The sequence below is a fragment of the Lagopus leucura genome, unplaced genomic scaffold (assembly GCF_019238085.1).
Source record: "Lagopus leucura isolate 7727_CA_CO unplaced genomic scaffold, USGS_WTPT01 Super-Scaffold_100157, whole genome shotgun sequence".
Taxonomy (NCBI): Eukaryota; Metazoa; Chordata; class Aves; order Galliformes; family Phasianidae; genus Lagopus; species Lagopus leucura.
Window position 1 is genome coordinate 32,598,839 of NW_024962334.1, and position 16,463 is coordinate 32,615,301.

Here is a 16,463-nt window from a genome sequence, read left to right on the forward strand (position 1 = left end):
CCCCCCCTCTGGGGTTCACAGGCACAGCACTAGTTGTCCAGTGGGACCATGTTCATCTGCAGGATAATTACAACCTGGGCAGTTTCACTTTTCAGGCCACCCTTCTCAATGATGGGCGTATCATTTTCGGCTACAAAGAAGTAAGTTGGGTCAGAAAACTTTCATTTAAGTAGAAAAATCTCCTTATACTTGTCAGGAATTTTCCCCCATTTTTGATGGATGTTTTTAAGTTCAATTGTATAAGACCATTTCCACATATTGCTTTTAAGTCACCTATTATGCAGAAAATTACACTTCATTGTAAAAGTGATGTTCATGTGATGGATTTGAAAAACATCAACATGGCTCAAATGTGCTACTCCTAGATTTCAGCTGGCCCATTTTGTATGATTGTAAGTGTTGGTTGTTAGCAAAGTCTTGATTGATTTGAAGATTTTTTTCCAGCTTTGAAATGTAGGGCAATATTCTCAATTTGTTCAACTAACTTAAATACTCTAGCATCAAAGATTAGTACTAAAAGGCTACCTTTCTTTTACATTTTCAATTTCTTGTCTACTGAAGGTCTTCAAGGTCTTTATAATTCAAATAATAAATAACTAATTTGTGTCTTCTGTTCTGTGAGGCTTTCCATTTCTTTGGTGATAACTCTGTTTAGATTAAAGCCATTTGGTTTATCTTCTTAGCTTCAGTATGTTGCTGTCTCGATTGGGATCTTGTGCATTTTCCAAGTCCTTTAGAATTTCTGTTGTATATTTCAATATTTCTGATGAATCTTTCTTAATATTAGACTAGTTCTGAGGCTATACCTCCAAGGCAGTGTCCTCCAAATGAGCATCAACAGGTGGATAAGTTTAAGTCTGCAAGGACAAGGAATGCTTTCTTTCATTTTCATTATTTTGATTATTTTAATATTTTAATCTCAGTCCAGTATGGAGAGTGTAAGAAATTGTGACTTTTCTTTGAATATGTAAATGCATTTTTATCCTCCACGTTAAAAATGTTACTAGTGATATGACTTATTTTACAGATTCGGGGAAATCTGGTTTCTCTTCTCTCTCTGCTGCAGACCAGTTGTGTGCTGTCAGGCTCAGTTATCATGCTTGTGTCAAAGCCATGTATCTAAATGAAGCAATACTACTCTCCCCTTCATTAGAAAGCTAGTGGGAGTCTGGGTTATTCTACTAGTAGCATTAATATCTTATGATAAATGTCTTTGCACCTTGCTGACAGGGTTGCTGCAGAATATTCTGAGTTATTTTTGTAGATGAAAGAAACTTCTGATATGCCCACATACCTGGTTTTCCTTATCTTATAGATGTGCTGATGTCTCTTACTCTTGGTTTGTTTCTGAACATTGTGTGCCATAATATTCATCAATGTGCTTTATTAACATGTTGACTCCAGCTTCAGAAAAGCTTTGCTCTGGTTACCAGAGAGGAGCCTGAGCTTTGTCAAATGACTGTGCACCAAAGCATCTTTATCTCCTATTGTTGAAACCTTTTTAAAGGAAAAAAAGCTTTTGAAGACTACGGAAAATGTCCTTCCTTCAAGGCCCTGAGAAGTGGGGAGTTACATTACTTCAATTTGTAATTTTAAAATAAATTTGCTAAGAACTATCATCAAAGTGGTGGTGTTATGAGAAAACTGCTATTCCTGGCTATCAGATCCTGAACCCTTTCTGTCAATGTCTAGAACTCTGCAAAATGAATTTAATATTGGTGATAGAAACTGCTGCTCTAAAATGATAGTATCTTGTGTTCATTTTGCACAAATGAATGCAGTGATGCTGAATGCCAGGCAGAGAATATTTTATTCATTTAGGAGGATGGGAGGAAATGGGTCACTTCATTAGCAACTATGCTATATGAAGTATGGATAAACCTAGCAAGTTCTGTGGTAGCATTGGATGGGCTTCTTGCTCTCATTGTTTCTACTGAGAACTTCCTCCAGACCTTGTCTGCTTTCTAGGAGTAGGTTGTGATCATCTGTTACAGTAATCCTTAAACACAAAGAATTGGAATTTAAAATGTGGTAATTTATGGCTTTTTTCCACTGCTCAGAAATGGAACCTCTCAAATTCCTGCACAGTACAGACTGTCACAAATTATTCTTGTCCTGAATGAAATTTCTTTAGAACTATTGCACTCATTCAAGGACAGAGACTTTTCTAGGACAGTAGTTACATACTTGTTTTTCTGCAAATAATTTTGTGAAATTATTACAATTATATATTTCACTGGGACTTGTGTAGTTAATTTGGAGAATAAGATCTTTAGAAGACTGCATTTGCCATGTGCCTTACTTCATTAAAACTACCTCATTCAGGAAAATGAAATAATATTTCCAATTATTGATCAAACACAAGTTGTCCAAAGACAAAAATTGAGACACTTGTAAATTAAATCTTAACTCCAGAGCTTATGCACCCAGATAGGAATTGATTTGGTTTCTAAATCCAGTGCTTTCAGAAATCTTCCATTCTGGAATAATTTCTCTTGCTGGTGTGTAATATTGTCACAGGCCCCGTTAACTCCAAAAAATTACTGATTTGAGTGCTCACTAGCATGAATGAAAGTAGAAAGGGAAGATTTCTACCATCTTTTTGGCGCCGCTTCATGTTAACATCACATTTCATCAAAAATGACAGTGATCTATGGCAAACCTGTGAGGGATTCACTGCATTGTCATAGGAAGCTTTCAAGCTGAAACATCAGTGCAAGACATGTATCACACAGGTTGCCAGTGGTATTATAAAGCATCCCTCAGGGACTCTGTGAGTGACAATGAGAGTTTATCCTGAAGAATCCACTTATAAAATAACTTGGATTATACATTTAATGAAAATACAAATAGGAACTAGATTTTACCTTTTATTTATGATTTATTCAAACTATTTGAGATTCCCTCTTCATTTCCTTCCTGCTTCCAAATCACATTTGCTATCTCATAAAGCTGGTGTTGATAACGAAAGCAAGGTCTTGGCTAGAGTCTGCTGAGAGTCAGGGAGATCTGTCCAATTTTCTGTGTTCTGTAGTTTGCCTAGCAGGAAACAGTCTGAAATGCATGCTTGTTATCTGGGATCCATAATAGATTCTAAAAGAAATAAAAATGTGGAAAAGAAGCCGAGCCACAAAAATTGTGAAATCTGGAGACATCTGAATATCTTTCAGAAAAGTGAATGAGTAAGTGAAGTAGCTATGCAGTCAAGCTTTCAAAATGAGAAAACTAGTTGAAATGCACGAGATTTAGTTTGGTATTTTGTCTAATTCTTAAATGCTTTGCAAAGGTGAACCTAGCCCTACTAAAAATCATAACTATTGTGTTTGCTAATCTGTTTATCTGATATTCTTCCTGTACATAAATATTGGATTCAGTTTAGCATTAATATCAGAATGTCAGATAATATTGGCATAAGGTCTGAATTAATATCAACATAATATTAGAATGAATATCAGCATTGAATTACAGTGGGAATATCCAAGCAATTTTTATGTACTGGGTACAGTTTTTTCTGTTCCTTTTTGGAAAGAAAATATGGCAAGGTCCAAAAGCAAGTCAAATATGTATTTATTTCCCAATTTAGTTTGCTTAACAGGCACATATCTTCATTTTAAGTAACACTTTGCTTACACCATTAGTTGGCGTTCTGGCAAGTGTTTAATATGTCAGTTGCAGGAGGTGATACACCTCTGCTATGTGTAAAATACTGAAGGTACTGAACAATCTATCCAATAGACAGAAAAAAAGAGTATTTCCTGCAAATGAATACTTTTGTATAATTTAGTAGCAAGTACTTTTTTTATATTATCAATTTCTCAGAAGTTCAGTTTTCAGGAACTCTTTTTTCTTCTTGAACAATGTGACTATTCATTATAATCTTTTCCTGCTAGTGCATAATGTTCCACACACTTTGTTTTGTTTTCCTCTGTGATTAATGCAGGACAAATTAGGCAGAAGTACCAATGACTTTGTTAATGGTTTATGATATTTTTCTGAATTTCACTCACTTGAAGGCTTACTTTGTTCATTTAAATAGCAATGACTCCCTGTTTATCCAGAAACCTTTATAAAAGTTGAAATGCCTGTTCAGGTTGCCCAAAATGTGAAGTGATAATATAATTCTGAGACTTAGTGTTCCTTTCTACTGTACAAGTAGGCAGAAGTGAATGTGTGTGATTAGTTACTGGCACTTGTATAAAATTGATTTTCCTGCTATATGTGATAGAATATATTTCATTTTGAGGCTCCAAACACTCCAAGCCTCCTGATTGTTAATAGAAAATTTAAAAATTGAACAATCTGAACAAATATTCTGCCTGCATTATACATTTTTTGCACTTTTTTGTCTCTGTTATTATTATTATCAAAAATATTAATATGGAAGTAGGATCTTTGGTTTTATGAGGTGTTCAGTTTATTCAACTTAAAACCCCAAAATAAGTTTCATGCAATTTGGTCTTTAATATTTGTTGAGGAAACTGGCAATGGAAATCCTATATAAGTACTATTGTATTCCTAATTATTATTTTGCAGCTTACTCTGGCTCTTATCTTTGACTCGGGTTTGATGTGGGGCAGTAATTGCACCCTGCTTACCATCTCCTTCAGAATAAGGTCAGAGGCCATTATTTTATTCTTTTCTTTTTTTTTTTTTTTTTTTTTTTTTTGGAAGAGTAAGATTCTGACTAGCCCTCAGAGAAAAGTTGAAAAGAAAAAAATTTGGGAGTTCTCAGATGGAAAATACTGTCTAGATTACCGTGCCTAAGGAAGAATGGAATTCAGCATAAATTCTAAGTATTCTCCCTGTTGTTGAATTACTTAATCAGTAATAGAGATGTCAGCGTCCCCAAAGCATTTGGGAAGCTCATTCATATACCTGTGATTTACACAGTACAAGAGTTCATATTGTTGATGGTAGAACCAACATATATTTTGGAATGATTCTGGTTAAAATCCATCATCCTTATACAATGTCATAAAACTCCTTGCTCAACTGTTCAACTTGTCAGCCTGTCATGACGTGTCTTGTCATTCAAAGGAGAGATTCAGAACAGTAGCTATTTGCTTACTAACTGTGTATGCATGAAGTTTTCAATAAAAAAACATGTCACTTATCATAAGATTCCTTTCAAAAGGGTGTATTCTCTAAAAATACATAATATGGTAAATGTCCACTTTATCCTTTCATCTCATTGAAAAGACTTCACCTGTAAGCTCAGTACACTCATCACTGATAGACTTAAATGTTTTTTCTGTAAAATCATTTATTTCCCCCTATTATAAGAATAAAAATATGCATTTGAAAATGCAGATTTAATTACGCTGCAGTTTTTCAAGAGTTTTTCTTAGGTTATTAATTACCTCTACTTTACATTTTTGCTCCATATGACTACTTACTGGACGTAAGTTATATCACAGTTTGAAGAGCTGGCTACACTCATTTAACTTGTGAGACTTCCTTATCTTACATATACATATTCAGAATTTCAACAGCTTTTTAAAGTTGCTGCCATTTTTCCAGCACACTTTGCAGATCATACGCCTATCTGAACACCAGTTCCAGCTTTATTTTGTATCTCTAAACTGATTCCTTTCTTCATTTGCTTCATTTCCTTCCTAACTTGAAAGAGAAATAGTCATTGCGTTCTTCAAACCAGTGACTTGATATTCTGACTTGATATTGTGTTCTCAAAATCTTTCAAGACAGTTTCCCTCATCATTAATGTATGTATTTCTCTAAAGTATTCTGAGATTCTGAATAATTTTCCCTTGTTTTGCTTGTGTTCATGCTAAAGAAAATTTATAGACTTGTTATGAACTCTGTAAGTCTTTTATTTGGAGGACTTTGAAAGTATGTCTTTTCAATATCATATATCACATTCTCCAATATATGCATCGCAGCCGAGCTGATACAAGCTTATCTAATAGCTGATACAAGCCAACCTTAAAATGATGTAAAAATAGCAGTATTACCAAACTATTTCTTGTAGATCAGGTATACAAGAAGCTCCAGATAAATGCAGCCAAAACAGTACAAATTCACAGATTGTAGAGAATGTAAAATAATTTGAAATTTATGACAGTATTTAATTTACTAGAACTCACTTTTTATGTTGATTTTCTCAAATTTAACTTTTCCTAGCCTGATTCTAGTGAAATCAAAGCTAAAGGATATTTTGGGAACAAGGAAAAGGAAAAACAAACTACATTTAAACTCAAATACAAGAAAACATATCATTGTTGGTTGGTTGGAAAAAAGACAATACTGAACCCTCATTCACTGGATTATTAAAGGTTTTTTCTTTAGATTTTATCTGACAAGTGAAAAACACTGTCCAACAGTATAGTTCTGTTATTTTCACATAGATAAACCAGAGTATACTATTAGATTAGCTGAGTTAGCACCTTGCATCTCAGTCTGTAACATCTGATCCAGTTTCTTCTGTCTTCAGTCTAGTAATTCCTGGTTAACTATAGGCTAGCTTTCAAAAATAAGATATCCAGCTGTGATTTGAAAGCAGCAGTGGGTAGAGTGTGATAATTTCCTTTGGCAGTTTATCCCAGTGGTTAACAACTATCAATCATGGAAATCTTATTCTACTTTGAAACTGTGTGCAGTTTTCAGCTTCTGGTTGTACCTTTCTGTACTGAATGCAAAAATTTTTTAGCCCTAGAGTTATTTCTCCTCATGGCAGTACTTGTTCATGGAAATCAAGTCAGTGTTCCACTTTCTTTGGAGAAGACAAATCAATCTCTTTAACAGTATTAATGGCAATTGAGAACTACAGAAGCTTTCAAATGATTTTTGTGACTCTTGATCTTCCTTTAGTTTTCAGAATCTTTTCAAGAAATAGACCCTCCTAAATTCTGTGTAAAACTTCAGTAGTTATCTGATGTGCATAAAAGCAGCAACGTCACTCTTAGGTTGTATTTCACTGTTTATGTAATCAGATATCACATCAATTAAGTTTCTTGCTCTGATTACTCCTCTGAAAACTGGTGTTGCTCATTCACTACCATCCCAAAAATCCTTTCAGAACTGTTGATTTCCAGAAAATGATCCCCTGACTTCTACTTCACACTTTGTTATATAAGCTGTAACTTTATAATTTTCACAAGTTCTAATTTGCTAATTCATCCAAACATTTCACTATTTTTACTCTATGAGTATCATTTGAGGAACTGGTAGGCAGTAAATTTATGTTTCCTTCCTAGACTTTAAGAAAATATGATCCTTTGATGATGGATAAGTTTGTGATTAGTCTGATTAACTATATTAATATTATATACATTTTACTTGTCACTAAGTAAAAACCTTACAGAATTCTACTATACAATTCAAATATGCAATGATCAGCCAAAGCTGCAGTCTTCTCCAAAAAATGAAATAAAATTTGATAACGCCTACTTTCATAAAACTATGTTACCTGGCATCAATATCTCTGCTCTGTAAAGCTGGACTAGTAGATAACTCTCTAAGTCCTTTTATTCCTTGCTGTAGATGTCAATGTATATCTGACATTTTCAAAATTTTCTAGAACAATTTCCCTGCTACTCCAAAATATGTTGAATATGAACATCCTCAGACTAAAAATATTTTCAAATAGATTGTAAAACACTTTTCAGTGCAAGTTACCTGAGTCATAAATTTTTATTTTCTCATCCCAAACTGAACTTTCTATTCAAGTGTTTAATAGCAGACAAGAGGTAATGCCTCCTCCATGTCTGATACTAGCACCTCATACCAATTTGTCTTCAACTGGAGGAAATAAATTACTGAAAATTCCTGCTCTTTTCTCTGTCATTATTAACTATATCCCACCTCTAAATTTTGATTAGAATATTGTTATATAAAATTCTAAATGAAGCGGGACAAAATAAAATTGAAAACTCTATTTTCAATCTTTAATACATCCTTACTCATAATTTGGTGTATTATATTACATACTTATATAAAGTTACAATGGCTAAGTGTTCATTCTGAAAATATTGTTAGTTTTTGGCTCAATTTTTTTAGTTCAATTGTTCATGCGTGTCTTCCTTTTTTGTCTTCCAGATTCCTGTTGCTGTGTCACAGATAAGCTCAACGAACCACCCAGTGAAAGTTGGACTATCAGATGCATTTGTGGTCGTGCACAGGATCCAACAAATTCCCAGTATGTAGTATGTAGTCATACTAATGATTTGGAGGCCGAGAAACAAATATAAGCTGATTACATTAAGGATGATTAGCAACACAACAAATTACTTCCCTAATTTCAGCTTGTTAATTCAAGTGTAATTTTATTTGCATGGTAATTCCCAATGTGCCTTTCTCTGTCATTGTTTCTTTTATGCAGATAAAGTAAGTAAATAAAACTAAACAACCAGCCAAATAATGTAAACTTAAACTGTTTACTCACAGAATTTGGGATTCCATAAGATTCTCCATCTGAATTCTCTGTCCTTATTCATAGAAATGAAGAAACAACCTGTTCAGAAAAGTCATCTGGATCAAAATAAAAAATAAAAAATGTATTCAGGCTGGCAGTTCTTGATACCTCTGAACTTCAAATTCATGTACACATAAATGCCATCTTGGGCTCAATTTTGACAACAGAAATGCAGATGATATTTAATTTTACCTGACATTAACTGTACTGTATATGAGTTGACCCAAAACTAGGAGTAGGAAATCAAGTATGATTTCCTTAGTGCTTTGTTTTAATGTAGTGTGCTCAGACTCCTTTGAGATGTGTAGCCATTAGAGAGCATGCTTGCTTTCAGTGTGCATTTTTATTTATAGATTTGAAACAAATTTGGTAGATTCAGTTTTTGATGATTTTCTAATAGTACGGTGCAAATGGATGGAACTGCAGTTGGGCCAGCCTCCTTGGCCTGAGTCCAGGTTTGCTCTAAAGAGTACTCTGGTGGAAATGTGATGCAGATGAAGCTGTTAAAGACTGACCTGATCCAGCTCATCTTTAAGACAACATGCAGATGGGGCTGATACTGAAGTTGAAAGTACAGTTGCCTCTCTCAACTCATTTAAACAGTCTTAGGTATGAGGAAGGATAATTCTAATGGCATGAGATTATCCTACTATGAGAAAATTGAGAGTTTTAGCTTGTTGTGAACTCAAAGTGGCGTGAGAGTGGTTAGAGTCCAGGTCTCACTTAAGAGATCAGATCTTAGGAGAACTTTGGTTTTGATACACGATAGATGTGATATGCCTATGGATGGCTGCATAGAGTACTTTTGAGTACTTAGGAGTAAATGATTCTAAGCAACTCATATTAGCTGTTTAAGCAGTGTTTGTAACTGAATGATCTGAATATGCAAGTCTTCAGATTTTACAAGCTACTCAAACAACTTTTTTTACATTTACATATTTTTATGTAGAGTGTCTGGTGTATGTGAATCTTTATTCTGATTTGAATATTTCTGTAGAACTGTTTCAGACATGCATCTTGTTTTACTAGTAATACAAAGTGAAGCATTTGCTGAAAACATACTTATTTGCTGATCTTCTTTTAGTAAGTCTGTCAACCTTTTTGTCACATGACTCTATCTGCTAAGTGAAGCGACTCTAATTACCACAAAATCTGTCTAGTATTTCATCTTATTAAATTACATTAAGGAGTGACAGATAAGTAAAATAGAATGTGTGTATGGAGTCATGGAGTCTAAAACACACTGCTGCAGCAACTGATATATTCTCACTGTATCCACATTGCTACATGACATTCACTACTTTGCTCCTCAACAACTGCTTCTGTGAATGGTGGTAATCTGTGATTACTTTTGCTGGTTTACAGTTTACAGTTAGAGCTAGTATTAGTCAGGGGAATCATCAATTTGTCATAGATTTTGCTGTGGCCAAATTGTTCTTTCAGTGAGACAAGTTTTTATTACTGCATATAGGCAACATAATAGCATCCATGAGAGAACTACTACATAGTGTTGGCCACAGAGAGCCAGTGTCATTTGTTCTTTAAATACTCATGTTCTACCATTTCAAAGGTGTTAAATCAGCCGTGGCTCCAATCAGTTACTGAAAAGCATTATGTACAAATTTTTTTCTTTGTTTCTTAGCTCTTTCAGGCAATAGTAGAAAATAAATTACTGTTGTCTTCTCCCAGAAGAAAAAAAAAAAAAAAAATATTATGGCTATTCGTTCTTTCTCAAAACTTTAGAAAAGACTTTTCCATGAAGCAGAATTCAATCTCCCTTCATGTTCATGGATAGTTATAAAAAAAAAACCAAAACCTTCTGCTTTATGTTTGAATTATATCAGTTATTTATGTATACATCTTACGTTTGAAAAGAAACCAAACATCAAATGCAAATTTTTGAATGGTAGCACACTCTCAATTCCTCACCCATATAATATTTTATCGGAGAATATTAGTTACTCTGACTACTCAAATGCCTACCAGAAAATGAAACTATTACTCAGACAATAGTATAAGACTAAAGTCACATAACTTCGGATAACTGAGAGCTAGTTAAAAGGTATTTCTCACTTTCCAGACACAAGGGAGTAGTACTTTTTCTTCCCAGTGTAAAGTTAGCCCAAGTCTAGGATCCTTATGTTCAATTGGCCATTGGATGTGCTTGTTGCTCAAAACTGACATCAAAATAAATCTAGTCTACCTTAAACTTAGAAAGTTAACTGTCAAAAGGTGGAATATTATAAAGGCATTTCAAATTTTAATGTGGATAAAGCTCTACAAATATCTCCTAAAAAGACTAATACAGACAAGAACTCATTCTCAGTCTGAGCTACTAAATTTTATGAAATTATGAATGTTCATATGTTGTGGTAATTGTTGAGAACAAATAAAGAAAGGGGTGGAGTGAGAGTATTTCTTCCCTTCTTGATAATTAGAAGCCACAGGAAAAGAGATCTGAGAGTGCTAGGAAGGAGGAATTTAGTGATTAGGATAAGGAATACTAAAGGGGTTTATTTTGGATGTTCAAGATTGTTGTTGGGAGGAAGTAAGATTAAAAGCTCAGGTTCATAAGAAATAAGTTTTGTTTTGGCAGATTGTGAAACAAAACCAGTATTTTGTTCCAGAAATTGATCTTGAACATATTTTAAAACTTGAGAATGCCTTAGGATGGTAAGGGGAATGGACGGAGAATAAAGGATGATAAGCCAAATTGGAAAGCCATCAATAAATATGTTCCCAAAGGCTTTGGTATAGCCTTGAATTCCAGTTTCAGTGCAACTTCAACTGAAGCATATTTTCAAGTGGCAACTCTGCATATTGAACTATTTTCTGCAGACTCTTTTCCAGCAAGACCCATGAAAAAAAAAAAAAACAAAAAAAAAAAAACAGAACTTTAGCATTATCTTCCTGAATGGTAAAAGAAGGCCAGCAGTTTATGTTGGTGATATTCATCATATAAAGGTGCAGAGCAGTCAGATAAATCTCAAAACCTAACTTGCTGCTGCCTTGCTGGTGGATATGTCATTTACCACCATGTAAGGTGAACAGTATTTATTCTTACTTTCCCCTAGTGTAATTAACAAAGCAGAGTGCCAGATCCTCCAGGCCTGCATGTTCATCTGCCAGGTGGTTGGGTACCTAGGCTCTATGTGTCAAAATCAAGAATAGTGAGGGGAAGAGATGGGTGGGCTGCCAATCTTTGATGAAATAACAGCACTTCCTCATCTGATATGAAGTGATTAAAGTTAAAAATATTTTTGCCAAGGCCTTAGATGACCATCAACCAACCTAAAAATTAGACAATTGGGTGCAATGATGACTTAAGGGAACTGAGAGCAGCATCATGAATTGGGGTAAATTTGAAATGGTGTGGAGGCTTACAAAGTAAAATGATGGGTGATAGTCACAGACCATTGCTGTAGCAGAGTTTTTGTATGTTGTTCATGAAGCAGAGCCTGCTTCACTGATTTTTTTTTAATGCTCAGGTTATATGTCCATGAGATGCAACTTCCAGGTTTGGCAGATTTTCAGTAACATTTAGAAGAAACATAAAATGAGTATACTTAGGAAGTCTGACTTTTGGTGTAAATTTGAGTGTGTATGTCCATAACAAAAGCAATTGTGATGGCTTCATTGCAGACATGTTTTTTCTCAATGTCTTCAATATAAATTAGTTAATCTTAACAGTCTTAACAATATAAAGCTGTTTAAGAGAAAAAGAAATCACTTTGACATTCTGTTTCCCTTATATTTATTCTGATACCATCATACCATACATGTGGTACCACGCTGACAAAATATATAATTGCATGATTTTTTTCTACTCAGTAGTGCTGAAGTACAAGAGCTGCGCTGAACATAATACTTTCTATTTTACTGTGTTAGCCCATGATGTCAGAGATGGGTGTTGGTAATATGGCAGTAGGGGTTGAACCTTCCCATCAGTATTCTGTTACATTTTGTTGTAGTGTGACAGATGGCAGCAGAGAGGCGCACTGACAGAATGGCATGTGACATAGAAGTGTGGATAAAGCAAAGGTGTAGAATTGAATTCTTCCAACAAACAAACAATCAAACCAATGTTTGATGAATATTTATGGAGACAAAACAGTGAATGTAAGCACAGAAAGGTGGTGGATGTTGCATTTCGGCAGTAGTGAAAACAATGGTGGGTCACCTCTGCTGGTGCAGATTTTGACAAGCATGGTATTCAGGCTCTTGTTCATGGCCGATGAAAATACATAGCTAATGGCGGTGACTATGTTGACTATTGTTTTGTAGCTCAGAATTTGCTCTATCAAATAATGCTACTTTGCTCTTTGTATCTGTTGTAGTTTGTAAGGAAATAAATAGGAAGCATTACTTTTGGAGCAACCTACGTACCATGCAATTGTGTATAGTGCAGTAGGTGTGTGCCACTCTTCTGTGTCCTTTACATTTTTCAGAAATTGCTAGCAGCATAAAGTGGATATGTTTCTTAAATTCTTTACTTCAAATTGATTTCTGTACTTCATCATTTGTGTTTTCTACATCAGCTGGACTTAAAAATGAAAGTACAGCTGTACAAATACATATGGCCATGTATAGCAGTTTTTGGTAGGCTTATGGCAGATCTTGATTCCCTAGAAACCTTTCACTGTCAAAGTTTTTTTATTTTTGTGAACATATAATTGAAAAGCTCAGACTGTCTTCTCCAATATATTCATGTTTCACTGGGTTGCAGGTTTTAGTTCAAGAATGCTGTACGAGGAAAGTTATTGCACAGTGGAAAAGTACTAGAGAGATTATGCATCTGAACACATATTTAGAATAGTATATTACTAGCTACTGACCCTTCAGGTATGTTACAAAGACACTGCTGCTCTCTGGTGCTCCATCTCCGCTCTCTATTTTGTACATTTAGTTAACTGGAAGTTCTGTTCCATGGAATATTTACATGTCATTATTTAGTTTAAAAAGACTGTGATAAAAGCAGATAGAAATGCTTTCTCACTCCAGTATCTTGCACATCTATAATTGACTGATCTACCACTTAATCCCTTGAAAGAGTTCTTTTAATGGCCTTCTGACCCCCGCATGTTATCTGTTTAGGCCACTTACCTCAAGTAGCTGGTGTTTTCCTGTGCTTCTTTTCTTCTGGAAATGCGTCTTTGGATTCATACTCAAAGATAACACAAATATATTCCACAGAAATAACCAATAAGCAATTTGGTAATTTGTAAGTTAAGCCAAATGTACAAAATAGACCCTGTTACTGAAAAAAAAGTGTAAGCTTTTCATATTATACAGTTATAAAAGGTGTTTGAGATAACCAGACCTACAGAAGAATAATTTGTGTGGATAGGAGAAGAATATCTGCATGTTTTCTGAAATTCAGAACCAGAAATGATACTTAAAAAATATGTATGTATGCAAAAGTCCTTCTCCTTTCCTCCTTTTCCTGTTAGAGCTGATACTGCATTGCATCTGTTCAGCAAAATACCCACGTTATGCTTATTTTTTGTCTGTTGCTAAAATAAATGATTTCTCTTTCTCTTGCCAAGTTAGGGCACATGCTGAGGTACTTGGGCCCATTACTTCTTTGTGATTCTGCATTTATATTTGTCTGTAAAATAGTTAAAGAGACAGCATAACACAAAGAATAACTTCCACCTGAGTGAAGGGCATGTGTCATAAGCTGAAGAAGGGGTCTTTGTGGAGTGATTGAGGGAGAGTGACAGAGGACAGTACTCACATTTCAGTTTATCCTGTTGAGTTTAACATTTCTAGCCTGTTTATTTAAGATGCAGGTTCAGAATGCTAAATAGAAAAAGGTACTCTGCACAGCAGGTTTCCAGTCAGACTTTCAAGGGAATCTACACCTGCATTTTTACAGCCTAGCCATGCATAGGAATTTGAATGCTTGTGTGTTTAACTGTCTGCCTGCAAGCAGTTAGAAAGTGACTACCCAACTACCACTTTGTGCACAGGTTTCCCACAGTAGACAGGATGCAGTTGGCACAGCCCTCTTCTGGGTGAAGGAAAACAAGATCCTACCTAAGTATGCCATGCAGAGGGGTTGAATGTGATCAATAGTCATGCTGGACAATGCATGATTAAAAATATGTGTTTTGATACCAAACATAGTTCACTTCAACATCAGTGTTTTGGCAGTTTCATGTACTGGGTGAGATGAAAGTGTTTGTGACCTGGATTTTTGGGAAGTCCAAAATTCCTTATGCCTTGGTAGCCTTGCATGGAGTGTGCTGGGGAATATTCGGAGTAAACAAGATTATAACACAGCAGTCCATACCAAGGCAGATGAAATGAAATGGATTTCAGCTAAAGTGCCAGCAATTGCATTTTAATTTAAGCATTTTTGGGGGGGGTTTGTTTGTTGGTTTTTTTTTTTTTTGGACAGAAGTATAAAGATTTCTGTGGAAACATATTAGAGCCTTCGGCATTGGCAGGAGTTCATTTCAAATGCATTTTCTGATCATTCTGATTTGGAAGGTGCTCTTATAAGAGTTATCATCCTGGGAACACAGACTTCTTACTGCTGGAGAGAGATTTTCCTCACCCCAGCAAAAGATTAGCTTTGTCTTAAAAACCCTTTCTTCCTCTTGGGTTTGAAGGATGTGGCTAAATAGAAGATATTTGTTAGGGAAAATGTTTGGCACATTCCAGTTTCTGTCCCTTATTCTGTCAGATTGAATTTGTAGGTAAAAAGCATTGCTAGCTCAACTAAAGCTACACTTCAGACCAAGAGAGAGATCTCCTATCAGAAGGGGTTAAGCAACAGCAAAATCAGCCTAAAATAAATGGCAGGAGGAAGTGTTTGGCAATGCTGCTAGTTTGGAGCTAAAAAGAAATATCATTTTCCAAAAACCAGGTGCTGACTACAAGTGCATTAGAGCTTACACAGTGAAGGAGGACAAAGCTGCTTCCCACGCAGCAACCCTGGCCAATGCAAGAGAATTAACCCACCATAGTGCAGCTCTGTTTCTGCCACCCTCTCTGTCCCCCAAGATTCCCCCTGGTTATTCCAACTGATACTAATAACTCAGTGGTTATTTTTTGTATGCAGTGAAGAGAATTCCCAGGTTTATTTTTAGATGTTTATGTTATGTTTAGATGTTCTTCATCCCTCTTTGACTAGTAAGCTTTGTACCCTTACAGCAAGAGGCGCCTTAGCCATGGGACACCTTGGATGCACTTTTTCTCTTCCCTTAAGACTAATATTTATTTTGTAGATTTATTTGAATCATAGAACCACTAAGGTTGAAAAATACTTCTAAGATTGTCCACCTACCACAAACATTACCCTCTAAATGAGATCCCAAAGCACTACATCCACCCTTAAACACCACCAGGGATGGTGATTCCACCCCTTCCATGGGCTGCCTGTTCCAGTGCCTAAGAACTCTTTCTGAGAAGAAATTCTTCCTAATATGTTTTCTTTCTGAAAAATGCCTGCAACATCCTTCCTACCAGGAGACTGAAGAATACTGCTGTTTTTTGCTATGTGATTTTATGCCAACCGGGGAACGCACTTCAAGCTGCAAAAACGCAGCCTGTATACCAAGCAGCAAGGTGTAATCCTTTGTGTGTAACCCTTTATTCCTCTCTGGCATGGTTTCACAGAAATCACTGATTGTATTTAGCATTGATTTCATGTGAAGTTTAGCATATCCTTCAAAGAGGATATGAATTTGAATCCAGGACATCAGGAAATCATTATGTCAGATTGGCCATATGGTGTGTACTTTTAACTTGCAAATTTTCAAATTTTCCAGCAGTTTGCATTGCAGCCATACTCTTAAAATCTGGTATACTCAAAATAAATAATTACTAATCTTGAAAACAGAGATTGCATGATGCTTTCACTCTTATCTCGTTCTTCGATTTTACTGCTTTCAATGTGTTCACAGCCCACAAGAACTGTGCACTGACTATATTGAATTTCTGCTTTGAGAAACTTGGGTGCAGTCAGCTTGTGTCAAGATTATACGTTACAGTGCATATTTAGGAGGACTTGTCTTGTCTTTAT

General features: G+C 35.3%; 1 protein-coding gene across 1 annotated transcript in view; it reads left to right on the forward strand.

Annotated features, from left to right (window-relative positions):
* PLXDC2 (plexin domain containing 2) overlaps window positions 1-16,463 on the forward strand; it is a 233,021-nt gene that overhangs the window by 174,249 nt on the left and 42,309 nt on the right. Inside the window, exons 6-7 of the mRNA XM_042888938.1 lie at window positions 22-140; window positions 8,056-8,155. Of these exons, the coding sequence (XP_042744872.1) occupies window positions 22-140; window positions 8,056-8,155 (219 nt within the window). The remainder of the gene's footprint in view (window positions 1-21; window positions 141-8,055; window positions 8,156-16,463) is intronic.